This window comes from Chiloscyllium plagiosum, unplaced genomic scaffold (assembly GCF_037043375.1).
Source record: "Chiloscyllium plagiosum isolate Xiang-an unplaced genomic scaffold, Cpla_swu_hap1 HiC_scaffold_24, whole genome shotgun sequence".
NCBI classification, from domain to species: Eukaryota; Metazoa; Chordata; class Chondrichthyes; order Orectolobiformes; family Hemiscylliidae; genus Chiloscyllium; species Chiloscyllium plagiosum.
The window spans coordinates 17,175,317-17,189,561 of record NW_028270162.1 but is presented as its reverse complement, the minus strand read 5'-3'; the positions used below and the strand labels follow the sequence as shown (position 1 = coordinate 17,189,561).

The following is a 14,245-nucleotide window of genomic DNA, read 5'->3' as shown; positions in this document are numbered from 1 at the left end:
ATTCCCAAAATATGCAAATACAATGTGAAGCAAAACAAAACATTTCACACAATAAGTTATGATGGTCTGGAATGAATTGTTTGAAAGTATGGTGGAGGCAGGGTCAAGCAAGTCTTTCAAAATAGCCTACATATTGTTTCAATTTAAATGATTATTTAAATTGAAACAATATGTAGGCTTATGGGGATAGGTAAGGAGAACGGCATAACGCTGTAATGTTCTTTTGGCATTCAGTGAGCCAGTGCAGATATGATGGACTGAATGGCTTGCAATCTCTTAAAAAAATTTCTCTTCTAAATCAGAAATTTGTGAATTGAATCCCCACACCAAAGGTGTGAACACATAATCTGGGCCTTAGTACTACACATTATTGAAGATTCTAAACCAAAAACATTCTGTTTGAATGGATATAAATAAAAGTTCATTGGACCATTCAAAGAAAACCGAGGGATTCTCCAGTGTCCTTGGCCAATATTGAAACACTATTCATCAAATCATACAACCATTTCAGCACAGAAGGAGGCTATTCAGCCCATTTGATCTGTGGTAGTCTTTTCTTCAGTTTGCAACTACTGATACTCACTGATGGAATCAGTATTCAGTCTTCTAATCAAATTTGTATCTACAAACCCATCACCTTTTTATTTCTATTAAGGCCTTCAGTCTTGCTAATGCCTGTTTTGTGGCACTTTATTAGTTGTGTTCTGAAAATAAATATACACAGTATCAATAGTGCTATTTTCAGCATTGCTTGTTTGTTGTTTGAGGCAATGATAATCATGATCATCATCTGTGGTGCTTCGTAGTGATATAGGTGAGTGATAAGGTCAAGTTGTGCCTGTCGGCTTCTATTGTAAATATGTTGGGATACTGCCACTTTGGATGATCTGTTTCCTTTGCTTAGGTTTCTTCCTGTGTCTGGTTTATGCTTGCTGCAAAGGAAACTGCACAGCATTGCTGGGGAGCTTCACTCTGGACGTAGAGTCAATATCAAAAAACCTAACTGAAGACTTCAGGATGATCTTCTAGCACTCCTTTTGACCATCATGAAAATGCATCAAAGACTCAAGTTCTCAATGGAAGAGTGTGATAATTTGGGTAAAAACCAAATGGGACAGGACTATTTAACTGGAGAAGCATATCACAAATACAGTCCATAGAATAGAATAATAAGAGAAAATAATTAAATTAAGGCCTTTTTTTGTGAATGTGTGACACATTCATAATAAGGTTGATCAAGCGGTATAAATAGAGATAAATGATTAGATCTAATCACCATTACAGAGACATAGTTACAAGTTAAGTAAGGTTGAGTAATTTATTATTTCAGGGTACACACCATTTTGAAAAGGCTAACAGAAAGGAAAGGGGGAAAGAATTATCCTGATAGTAAAGGATGACATACAACAATAGTGGGAAAGGATCTTGGCTGAGATGATAAGGAAATAGAGTCAATACAAGCTGAGATTAGGAATGATATTGGTCAGAAAATGCTGGTGAGAATAGTTTGTAGGGTCCCTAACGTCAGTTATACAGTTTCAAGAAAAATTAGAGCTTTTAATAGTAGCAGGCTTAAATCTTCATATACACTGGAAAGAACCCAATTGTCAATGATGGTCTAAACGTTGAGTTTGTAAAATGCTTTTAGAACAATGGGTTAAATGCTAGCAAATGGGACTAGGTCAGATTGGGATGTCTAGTCAGTGAGGACAAGTTAGACTGAAGCATCTGTTTCCGTGCTGTATGACTCTATGACTCTATAACAGTCTGCTCCCACAATATGGTGTGGATAAAACTTGATAGAGCTATTTCGAATCTAGTGTTGAGTATTGTGGCAAGGTTAATTAGTAAGATATTCTCTGAGGAAAAGATGTAATTATAATACAATCCTTATCCATGTTAAATTTGAAAGTGACATACTCCAATCCCAAAACAAAAATCTTAAACAATTACAATAAGTTGGTAAAAGAAAAGGGCAGGCTAAAGTTGATTTGATAAAGAGATCAAAAGGTATAGCAGTAAAGAAGCAGGAAAGATTAAAAGAAGCAATTCAAAATGTTCATTTCACGAAAACAAAATGAAAAAGATCTATTCATGTCTTGTTAGGGAGCTTGAGGATATTGTTATGTTAAAAGAAGAGACATTTTTTTTATTTTGAAAGCTATAAAACCAAAAATTGGGAGTGTTTTAGAAATCAACAAAGGGTAACCAAAGTGTTTACAAATGTAAAGTAGCTAAAGTAAACATAGGTCCCTTAATGCAGACAGGAGAATGAGAAAATGGCAGAGATGTTGAATTCATGCTTTGTGTCTATCCTTGCGGTATGAGACAAAAATTACATATTAAAAATGGAGAATAAACAAAAGTCAAATAACAATGAGGAATGTAAGTTAATTAATAACAGCAGAGAAAGAAAGAACTACTTAAACCTAAGGGACTAAATTCTGACAAATCCACAATGCTCTAAAGGAATTAGCTCCAGGGATAATGGATGCACTGGTTATGATTATACGAAATCCCCTAGATTCTAGAATGTTCCCAGTGGATCAAACGTTCACAAATGTCACAAAATTATTCAAGAAAGGAGGAAAAACAAAGAACTATAGATCAATTAGCCTGACATCAGTCACCACAGAAAAATAGAATCTATTATTAGGAAAATTTGAACAAGGCACTTATATGATCTGACAAATTCAGCATGGTTTTATGAAAACAAAATCACATTCAACAAATGTATTAAGTTTTTTTGAGAATGTAACTAGCAAGATAAAAGGGAAATCTCAGCTATAGTACACTTTATTTCCAATTTGTCTTGATAAGGTGTAACATAAAAGGTTAATAGACAAGATAAGCGGTCTTGGAATTGAGGGCAATATATTCTGGAGGGAGGAGTTAAGACAGGAAGCAGAGTGTAAAGAGGATATTTTCAAATTGATGGTCTATGCCTAGTGGAGTGTCAGAAGGATCAGTGCTGGTCTTCAATTATTTACTATCTATATTAATAGCTATATTATGACAAAATACTCCTTACTGAAGGAGGAAGCACTACAAATATCTCCATTGTCAATGAGGAAGTAGGCCAGCACATCAGTGCAAAAGATAAGGCTGATGCATTCGCAACAATCTTCAGTCAGAAATGCAGAATGGATGATATGTCTCGGGCTCCTCCAGCGGTCCCCAGCATTACAGATACCATTCTCCAGCCAATTCAATTCACTCCAAATGATATCAAGAAACAGCTGGAAGCACTGGATACTGCAAAAGAAATGGGTCCTGGTAACATTCCAGCAATAGTACTGAAGATGTGTGCTCCGGAACTTGCCGCTCCCCTAGCTAAGATCTTCCAGTATGGTTACAACACTGGCATCTCCACGACAATGTGGAAAATTGCCCAGGTATGTCCTGTACACAAATCCAACCCAGCCAATTGCCGCCCAAGCAGTCTACTCTCCATCATCAGTAAAGTGATGGAAGGGATCATCAACAATGCTATCAAGCAGCGCCTGCTCACAACAATCTGCTCAGTGACACCCAGTTTGGGTTTTGCCAGGCTCACTCAGCTCTTGATCTCATTACAGCCTTGGTTCAAACATGGACAAAAGAGTTGAATTCCAGAAGTGAGGTGACAGTGACAGCCCTTGACATCAAGGCTGCATTTGACTGAGTATGGCATCAAGGAGCTCTGGCAAAACTGGAATCAATGTGAATTGGGGCAAACACTCCGCTGGTTAGAGTCATAACTGGCACAAAAGATTTTGGTTGTGATTGTGGAGGATCAGTCATCTCAGTTCCAGGACATGTCTGTAAGAGTCCCTCAGGGTAGTGTCCCAGGCCCAACAATCTTCAGGTGCTTCGTCACCTCTTGACATCCCAGAGTCTATCCACCATCTTCAAGGCACAAGTCAGGAGTGTGATGGAATGCTCCCCACTTGCCTGGATGGGTGCAGTTCCAACAACACTCAAGAAGCTTGACACAGTCCAGGACAAAGCAACCCATTTGGTTGGCACCACATACACAAACATCCACTCTCTCCACCACAGGCGCTCAGTAGCAGCAGTGTGAACGAGCTACAAGATGCACTGCAAAAATTCACCAAAGATCCTTAGACAGCACCTTTCAAACCCATCTAGAAGGACAATGGCAGCAGATACTTGGGAACACCACAACTTGCAAGTTCCCCTCCAAGCCACTCACCAACTCCATTCTTTCACAGTCACTGGGTCAAAATCCTGGAATTCCCTCCCTACCTTCATTGTGGCTCAACCCACAGCAAGTGGACTACAGCGATTCAAGAAGGTAGCTCACTACGACCTTCTCAAGGGAAAATAGGGATGGGTTATCAATGCTGGCCAGCCAGCGATGCCCAAGTCCCACAAATGAATTTTAAATAATTGTTGTGTCAAAGCTTTTCTACAACCTCTACCATTGGGGAGAAGGTACTGAAGCCTGAACACCCGCACCAGCCATTTTTCAAACAGTTTCTACCCTACTGTTGTTAGAATACTGAATGGACTCACAAACTGTTAGCATTTGCCTGTACCTGTGTTTTGGTTTTTGCTGCTGTTTACCTATTATTTACTTATCTATGCTATTTAACTCTGTGATCTGCCTGTATGCTCGCAAGACAAAGCTTTTCACTGTGTCTCGGTACACGTGACAATAAATTCAATTCAATTCAGTTCAATTCAATACCAGCTTTTGGGGAAGTTAATCCTCGAAGAGAACACAAAGAGGCTGCATAGAAGAGTAGATAGTTTATTTGACTGAGCAACAAATAGGGTATAAGGTAGGTAAGAGAAAGACCTAAGTTTTTAAAAAATGTGAACTTTTAAAATATTAATATTCAGAATGACTTGGGTATACTTGTACAAGGAATACAGAAAATTACATAAGTTATTGCAAGTAATTCAAAAGGCAAAGAGCATGTCGGTCTTTATTGCAAGGGGTTAGAGAACAAGAATAAGATAGTGTTACCATAATTATATAATATTGTGTGAGACCATGTATGTAGTTGGTCTCCATATCTAAAGAAAGATATATATCCAACACGAAAGATCTTTTGTTAGATATGGAGACAGTACAAATAAAGATTCTGCAATGGAATGCTTGTCCTGTGATAGGAAGCTGAAGAAATTGCATCTATACTGGACATTAGAGAAATGAGAGGTGATTTCATTAAGATCAACAAGATTCTGAAGGGGTCTGAGACGGTAGATACTTAGAGATTATTTCTCCTGGCTTAGGGATCTGGAACGAGGGTACAGACTCAGGGTAGCGGATTGTTAATGAGGAGCACATTGTGAATCTTTGGAATTGTCTGCCCAGGAGGTTGTGCATTTCCTGTTATTGGGTACATTTAAGACTGTGATCAATATTTTATCTCTCAGGGAATTAAAGAATAAGGGTGGGAAGGTAGAGTTGAAAGAGAAGATTAGTCTTTGAATGGCAGAGCAGATTCTAAGACTGAATATTTTAGATTAGATTCCCTACAGTGTGGAAACAGGCCCTTCGGCCCAACAAGTCCACACCGACCCTCCGAAGATAATCCACCCAGTCCCATTTCCCTCTGACTAATGCACCTCACACTACAGGCAATTTACCATGGCCAATTCACCTGGCAAAAACACAGGAAGAATGTGCAAACTTCACACAGACAGTCATCCAAGGCTGGAATCGAACCTGAGACCCTGGTGCTGTGAGGCAGCAGTGCTAACCACATGAGTCACCGTGCCACCCTTTTTACTTCTACTTCTATATCTTATGTTATTTCTCCTTCATGGGAATGTGCTAGTCTGTATCTAAAGTATCTCTTCTTCAAAGGTCTCTTTTTGCACATTTACTGCTTTATACAATAATCTTTATTTCCATCCCACTTGAGCCAAATATTATTTTTAACTTGCTGAAATTCTCCCTTTTCCAATTGAGGATCCTGTATATATTCCATAGATGCACTAAACCCAATGAACGTTAATCACAGTTTTCGAAATGGTCCTAAAACAAAACACGTTCCACTTGCCCCACTTCACATTCTCCATTGGATGCATTGCTTCCTTCCTTGTTTGTTTGTCTAAGGGGACTTATTTCAAAAATTCCTCCCTTTCTTACCCATTACAATGTTCTTTCATTACCTCCTTTGGTCTTTCATTCTTGCAATCTTCAGACCTTGAAACCAAAGATAGTCTTTGCTGAATCTTTGTTTCCTAATACAATTAATCTTTTTTAATCTTGGTGCTGCTTCGTATTATGAGTTTCATTTAGATTTATTGAAAATAAACTCAATATACATTAACAAAGTAATGTATAATGTATGGAAACTAAAGCAAGAAAGATGTTCATTTATATAGCATTTACCATTGCCTTGCAAAAAGATTTCCAACTAAATAAGTTTAGAACTGTAGCCTGGACTCTGTCCCTCTCATTTGCAACAGCCTGAAATTGAACCAGTCAGTTTGCAACCCTGGTGGCACATTTGATCCTGAGATAAGCTTGCAATCTCAAACCTGTGCCATCACGAAGGCCACCTATTTCCACCTCCTTCCTCTGACTTTGTCTCTATCTGTATTCATTTGTTGCTGAAACCGTCATTCATGCCTTTGCTTTCTTTTGACTTGACAATGGCAGCATAATCTCACAGTCTAAAGATATTCAGGTTAGGTGGATTGGCAATTCCAAAATGCCTATAATGTGCAGGGATGCGCTGGGTAGGTGGGTTAGCCAAACTAAATGCGGGGGGTGGGGGGGGAGGTCAGTGTTTGGATGGGATGCTGTTTGAAGGGTTGGTGCAGAGTTAATGGGCTGAATGGCCTCTTTCTGCACTACAGAGATTCCATGAATCTAATTCCAATTAACTGCAGGCTGGTCTCTCACATTTCATACTCTCTAAACTGGAGGTCATTCAAAATATGGCTGCCCATGCCAACTTGCACAAGTCCTGTTTCCCTATATCTCCTGTGTTCACTGACTTATATTGACTTCAGGGACAAAACAGAAACTGCAGATGCTGGAATCCAAGGTAGACAAGCAGGAGGCTGGAAAAACACACCAAACCAGGCAGCATTAGGAGGTGGAGAAGTCAATGTTTTGGGTGTAACTTCACCCCCTGATGCTGCCTGGCTTGCTGTGTTCTTCCAGCCTTCTGCTTACATTGACTTCAGGGCAAGCACATCTTGATGAAAAAGTTCTTATCTCTTCAAAATACTTCCATGGCCTTGCCTGTCTCTATCTCTGTCAAGTCCTTCAAACCTACTACACTCCAAGATATTGGTGTTCCTCTAATTTTGGTCTCATGTACCTTCTAAATTACAATTGCTCCACCATTTGTGGCTCAATGTTCAGTTGTCTAAGCCTGAAGCTCTGAAATGTCCTCCCTAATCTCTAAATCTCTCTACATTTCCTTTTACAACTTACTCCATAAAAAACGTATTTGTTTGACCAAGCGTTTAGTGATCTGCTGTAATATCTTAATTTAAAAATTTGTTTAACAATAGCCCTGAATTGAACCTTGCAAGCACCTTGCATCACATTAAAGACACTACATACATATACATTATTGTTGTCATTGTCGTAATGCAAGAAATGCAGCAGCTAAATTTCAGACAGCAAGCTCCCACAAATATCAATCAGAAAATAATCAGACCTTGAGGAAAGGGACTGACCTTATCCCTCCACAAATGTTGCTAAATGTGCTGAACATTTCCAACATTTTTTGTTTTTCTTGTAGGTTGACATCATCTGCATTTACTTGCTTTTATAATTACCAGAAAATCTGTTTGTAATGAATTTCTTCAGGGATAATGTCCAGGACACTGGGGAGAATGCCCCCAAAGTCTTGAACGGGTGTCATGGGATCTCTTGCACTCGCTTGACAGGGCAGAGAAGACCTGTTAGTGTAAACACTGCAATTAGCATACCAAGTTAAGAAGAGATTTGGTAGAGCTATTCAAAATGAAGAGGAGAATGGACAGAGTAGATATTAACAAAAAACTTGCCATTGATAGAAGGGTTGACAACAAGAGGGCACAGATTTACAGTAATTGGCAACAGAAGTATTGATAATGAGAGGAAAATTGTTTTCGTGTAGCGATTCACCTCTATCGGCTGTCCCTCAATTTGAGGATGATGAAGTCATGGGTTTCTCCTGCGCTTCTTCGTGTGACTAAACAGACCAAATTTTGACCCATTTTGAACAACTGGGAGAAAGTTCCTCTCAGTCATTACTGTCTATCTTGCCACACTTAGAGTCATAGAGTCATAGAGATGTACAGTGAATGCCCAGGGTCTGGAAAGCACTAGTGCCTGGCAATGCATTGGAGGCAGGGATCAAGTTATTCAAATGGGAATTGGATCATTATCTGAAAAGAGAGATGCAAAATGATTCTTAATGTAAGTACTTTGTATTACGTTAAAGACACTACATAAATATAAGTTGTTGTTGTTGTCATAATGTAAAACACACAGCAAGCTTCCAAAATTAGCAGTTCGGAGGAGGGGGTCACTCAATCTGAAGCATTAATTCTGATTTCTCCCACAGATACTGCCAAACCTGCTGAACTTTTCCTGCAATTTCTATTTTGTCCCAAAATTAGCAATCAGATCATAAACAGACCCTGAAGAAACAGCACAGATCTAATCCATCCAGAGATGCTGCAGAATATTTACTGTTTTTATTTCAGATGGCTATCATATTCACTAACCTGCTTTTATAATAACTAGATAAGCTATTTTGGTGATGTCTCATCACGGTTAATGTCCAGGATGTTGGGGAGAACTCCTCTGCACTTCTTGATAGGATAAAAACTTGAAGGCTAGGAGAGAGGTTGAGGATTTCTTTTTCACTTTGAGTGTGGTGAAGGTCAGGAACTCAATGCCTGAATGTGTGGGATAGTCAGAAAATCTTGGAAGATTTAAGTAGTATTTAGCTATTCACTTGCATTTCCAAAGCTTCTTTTTTAAACTCATTCATAGGATGAGGGCATCGCTGGCCAGGCCAGCATTCATTACCCATTTTTAACTGCCCAAAGAGCAGCTAAGAGCTATCCACATTACTGTGGGCCTGGAGCCACATGTAGGCCAGGTAAGGATAGCTGTTTCCTTTGCTAAAGAACTAGATGGATTTTCCTGACAATGATCTTGTGATCATTATTAGAAGCCCAATTCTACCAGCTGCCATGGGGAGATTCAAACTAAAGACCCCAAAACAATAACTGGATGTCAGGATTAACAGTCCAGCAATAAAGCCACTAGCCCATTGCCTCCCCATTTGTCAGTAGATTAGAAGCTGGAAAATGGGATAAACTTAGTCAGACAATTATTGACTGTTTGGTAAAAACAATGACTACAGATGCTAGAAACCAGATTCTGGATTTGTGGTGCTGGAAAAGCACAGCAGTTCAGGCAGCATCCGAGGAGCAGTAAAATCGACGTTTCGGGCAAAAGCCCTTCATCAGGAATTCCTGAATGTATTCCTGATGAAGGGCTTTTGCCTGAAATGTCGATTTTACTGCTCCTCGGATGCTGCCTTAACTGCTGTGCTTTTCCAGTACCACTAATCCAGTTATTGACTGTTGCAGATACAGTTGGTCAAATAGCATTGATCTGTGCTGAAAATGCTTATGAGTCTATAGGTTTCAGAAGGTGAGGGATTGGTAGTAGGTGAATTATTGCTTTGTGAGGCCAACACAGTCATAATGGCCTGAACAGTTTCTTACACAGTAACTGTTCTGTTCTTCTGAGGACATTTCCCAGAAGTATAATATTAATATTTATTGTCCTGTAAATATTAATCAATTTAAATACTGTATAAAACAAATTATCTTAAAGTAGGTCCACGTACACTTTATCAATAGAGGTCGTCTGGGCTAGTTGATGCCATTGGTCCAAAGGTCAGAGGCCCTGGATTGTATTTGTTAGTTGTATGACCAGGCCCTCCTGTTTGATTGGTTAATAACACCGTAGCTACTAGTGATTGGTCTGTCTTTCCTACACGGTGATTGGATGATGTATGTCGTTGAGCTGTACCTGATTGGTCGACCTGTCCCCCGGCCAGTTGCTATGACGCGGGTGGGTGTTACGTTGTTAGGGTCCGGGTTGCCCACAGTCCGAGAGGGTTGTGCTGTTTCGTTCCGAGAGCGGTACTAGTTTGTCTCCTCCTCGGGAGGTTTTGCGTCGGTCGGCCATGGCGATGTTAGCCGAGCATCAGTTCAAGCAGCTGCCGGCGGACAAGCAGATCGACACCCGGGCTTTCCTGGACAGCGTCTCTTACCTGCCGCCCTTTTTCGGTGAGTGGGGTGGGGAATCCGAGGTGAACCTGCTGGGCTCAGCTCACTGAGCCTCGCGCGGGGGGGGGCAGAAAGCAAAACGCAAAACCCTTTAAAGTGTTGAGCTGAAGGACTGGTAGATCTCCCAGATGAGATCGAAATTCTGTTTTATTTTCCCGGTGGGTGTCAGGGTTTTCTTCCGGTTGTCACTCGCCTTTCCTCAGGATTATCTCTCCACGCTTCAGGCTCTCTGCCTTTATTCCTGATGAAGGGATTTTGCCCGAAACGTCGATTTTACTGCCTCCTCCCAAATCCTCTACCCCTCGTTCCCCATTCCCTGCCCCCAAACAAATCCTGGAATATATCCAGACCCGACTCCCCTTATCAACACCACCATAATCCCTCCATTCCAGGATACCTCCCCCTATCCCAGGGCAGTTTACCCCATTCCTCTTCTCCTTCACTCCCTGCCCACCACAATCCGTCCAATAAAAAAAATTATTCGGTTGCGAATTTGCTGTGATTCTATTACCTCTCAGATATCTGGTCTGCATACCTCTTGGGTGAGGTACAATGCTGGAAGGTGACTGGTTATAACCAGTGTTGTAATCCAAATAAGATTCTGAACGCCTTCAAAGGAGCATTGGTGAGGGAAGAATAAGTTTTGTTTGTACTTGTTGGGAGGGAAGGAGGAGAAGAAAGAGGGAGGCCCATTTTGCACTGTATCAAAGTTAGCCTGTGCATTCACCTGTTGAGTGACTTTCAGGACAGTTAGGGTTGAACTTGCAAGATTTTGCTCTTTGTAAAGAAGGATACAAATATCTCCTGTTCTGGAGCTTGCTATCCCACTTGGGGTCCTGATCTGCACTTTGGAATGTGCTGCTTGGAGATTGAGCAACAGTTCAATTGGGGAGCCTTTTATAACTTAACAAGTTGGTTGAATATCTTATGCGTTGCTCATTTTGGCTAAATATGTCATTTAGAATTTAGAATTGTCATTTCCAAATGACATACAGATATAAAGCCAAGAATTGCGGATACTGAAAAATCTGAAAGAAAATCAGAAATTGTTGGCAGATCTAGCGGATGCTGTTTTTGTTTTCTGTGACACAGCAGATGCAACTGGAACTAAGCTGACAACTTGCGTTTATGTAGTTGTTTTATCATGGTTTCAAAATACATTAGAAGTGCAGGGGTGATTATGTGATAACTAGGCCTAAACTAAAAACAAATAGCTGATTGTTTTTCATAATGTATGCATCCTTTGAACAAAATGTCAGGAAGCAGCATAGTGGCTAGCATCGCTACCTCACAGCGCTAGGGACCTGGTTCAATTCCACTCACTGTTGACTCTGTGGCATTTGCACATTCTCCCATGCCTGCATGGGTTTCCTCTGGGTGCTCTGGTTTCCTCCTGCAATCCAAAGGTGTGCAGGTTACGTGTTTTGGACATTGTAAATGCAAGGCTATAGGGATGGAGCGTGATTGGATGTGACCTTTTTGGCAGATTGGTGTTGACTCAATGCGCCAAATGGTCTGCTTATTTGCTGTAAGAATTCTATGATTCTATGAAGATGGTAGGGTGGGGAGAAGAGTGACCAAAAGCTTGGTCAGAGACTGGTTTCAAGGAGGACATTAAGTTTTGAAACACAAGAGTTTGAGAGAATTGCAGACTAGAGGGTCATGTTGACTGAAGGCACAATCTCTGGTTAAAACAGCAAAGATCAAAAGAGGCCTGAATAAAGAATGGAGTATTTGGTCAGAAAAGGCTCACAGTGCTGCAAGAACTTATAGATATTAGGATAGAAGATTGAAGCAAAATGGTAAGTTGAGCTCCTGGGAGATTATAAGCCAATTCATATGTTAGGGAGGGGTGATAAATGAGCAAAAATAGATGCTATCACCAGGCAGTAAAGGTAGGGCTTAAGATTAGCTCATTGATACCATCGAGAAAGAACACTGGGCTTGGACTTGATGGGCTGAATGGCAGAAAGGTATTCTGGTCACATCCGAAAAGGTAAGAGGCAAACTCCCCAGCAGCTATCCCATTGTGTTTGACAGAGAGAAGCAACGGATGCAGATATTGGGATCACTGTATTAAATATGACTCTGGTTTTACCCTGGAACATTAACTGTTTGTTATTAAATATTATAATTCTAATCAGGCAATATGTTGTCTGCCTGACTTTTTAAAATTTATCACAAAATAATTTGTCACATGATTTCAAATAAATAGCATTCTGCATGTTGTACCCTGTTGTGCTCAGTCTCTCGTTTTTTCCATCACAGTGATCAGTCTGCTGAGAGTTTCTATTTAGGTGCATTCTTTAGCAAAAAAAGATTTCTGATGCTTCACTTGATAAATACAATGTGCTGTGAGGGATGGGGGTGGGGAGACACTATCACAAGAACCCAGGCTTTGTTTCTAACCTGTAGAATTTATTTCATGGCAGCAAAAGATAAGCTCATGAAGGCAATTGTCTGGTATGCTATTGTGTGCTGCATTGAAACACTGCCATCGATCTGAGAAGGGAAAATCGCCAAGAGTTTGAGTTCTTGTGGGCAAGCAAAAGAGATCACTAACTTTTCCTGACAAAAATGTTCGTGTCTGGAGGGGAGAAGTTTGGCTAAAAAGCCTTTCATGTTAAATAATCTGCAGGTGTGCTTCCAAAACCCACGAGTAAAGTCTGCCCAAAGGGGATCAAGTTTTGAGACTGACACATCTGTGGAAATGTGCCTAAGAAAAATTTAATGATTTGCTAAGAGAAAATTGGTGGATGGGGGGATGAGATTCACTATTTAATATAGTTACCTGATATAACAAATATTTTTAAAAAGGCAGTGAGTTTCAGACAGTAACTCCATCCATAGCAGAGCTGATTTGTTAACCACTCAAGCTCAACTTTCTTGGCTTTTGCTGCCACCAAAATTGTTTGATTTGAATGACTGCTTGACAGCACTAGCTCATCCATTATCTTTTATTAATTATTCAAGGTAAATTGCAGCACTGTGACATTGCAGATTTCCCAATTGTTCAGTGTTGGGTGTACAATCCAGTCAACAAGAGTGAGGGGTGAATTTTAAAAATCTTGACGGCATATTAAGAATTTATTTTTGGTTAAGTTTCAATTTGTTAATGTTGACATTGGACCTGTTATGAGAGGTATTTCAAGCGAGGAATAAAAGTTGCCACCCTTGCTGGGAAGTGTGTGCACATCCATATTTTTGAGAACAGAATTGTAATGGAATGCACTTGTTAGTGACTAGCATATCAGTGCTCAGTATTGTCTCACAAATGCTACATGGTGGAAATGCTACAGGATAGCCAGCATTTGTAAGCTGTAAAAATGTGGCTGCAGGATGTGAAATGATAGGATCTTTGCAAGTTGAGAATGAGCTCTTCTGGAATTTTGACCAGCACCCAATTTCAAAATGAAGTTTAGATGTGCAAACTGATAGCAACGTTGAGACAAAGGTCGCTAGTGCTTCTGAACATTGTGCAATGTTTTGGTATTTGTGCCATTTTTTTCCTCAAGTTATCACTTCCCTTTTATGCATTTAAACTACATGACAAATTTGACAATAGAAGTAAGTGTATAATTAGAAAGTAATTGCATAGATACATTTTGCAACTTATTTACTGGTAGGTAAGTAAAGGTTTGTCCGAACTGTTTCCACACCCCCATTGCTTTACCTTTAGAAACAAGTTCGCTGTGCCCTCCTCCCTCAATTACTGTTACCTCATTTGGGATATGAGACTAATACATGTAGTTTCACAGGTCACAACCAAAACCTAACCATGAATGAGCTAAGTGATATGAGTAGCATCAGAGATGGGTTAGATATTATTTTCAACCTCCATCCTTTATTGCTTTGACTTTTTGAAACTATCAAAATAATAATGTCATCTATAATTTAGAAAAATTCTTATCATGTAAGTAATGGATTAGATCTAAGCTCTGCACCTTTGTTACATTCAGTTGTCAAT

At 40.0% G+C, this 14,245-nt stretch overlaps 2 protein-coding genes across 2 annotated transcripts in view; one reads left to right on the top strand and one right to left on the bottom strand.

Annotated features, from left to right (window-relative positions):
- Positions 1 to 14,245, bottom strand: part of tchp (trichoplein, keratin filament binding) — a 101,089-nt gene that overhangs the window by 38,175 nt on the left and 48,669 nt on the right. The gene's annotated exons all lie outside the window — the stretch shown is intronic.
- Positions 10,086 to 14,245, top strand: part of gltpa (glycolipid transfer protein a) — a 33,085-nt gene continuing 28,925 nt past the window's right edge. Inside the window, 1 exon segment of the mRNA XM_087999937.1 lies at positions 10,086 to 10,278. Coding sequence (XP_087856063.1) covers positions 10,176 to 10,278 — 103 coding nt within the window. The 5' untranslated portion in view covers positions 10,086 to 10,175.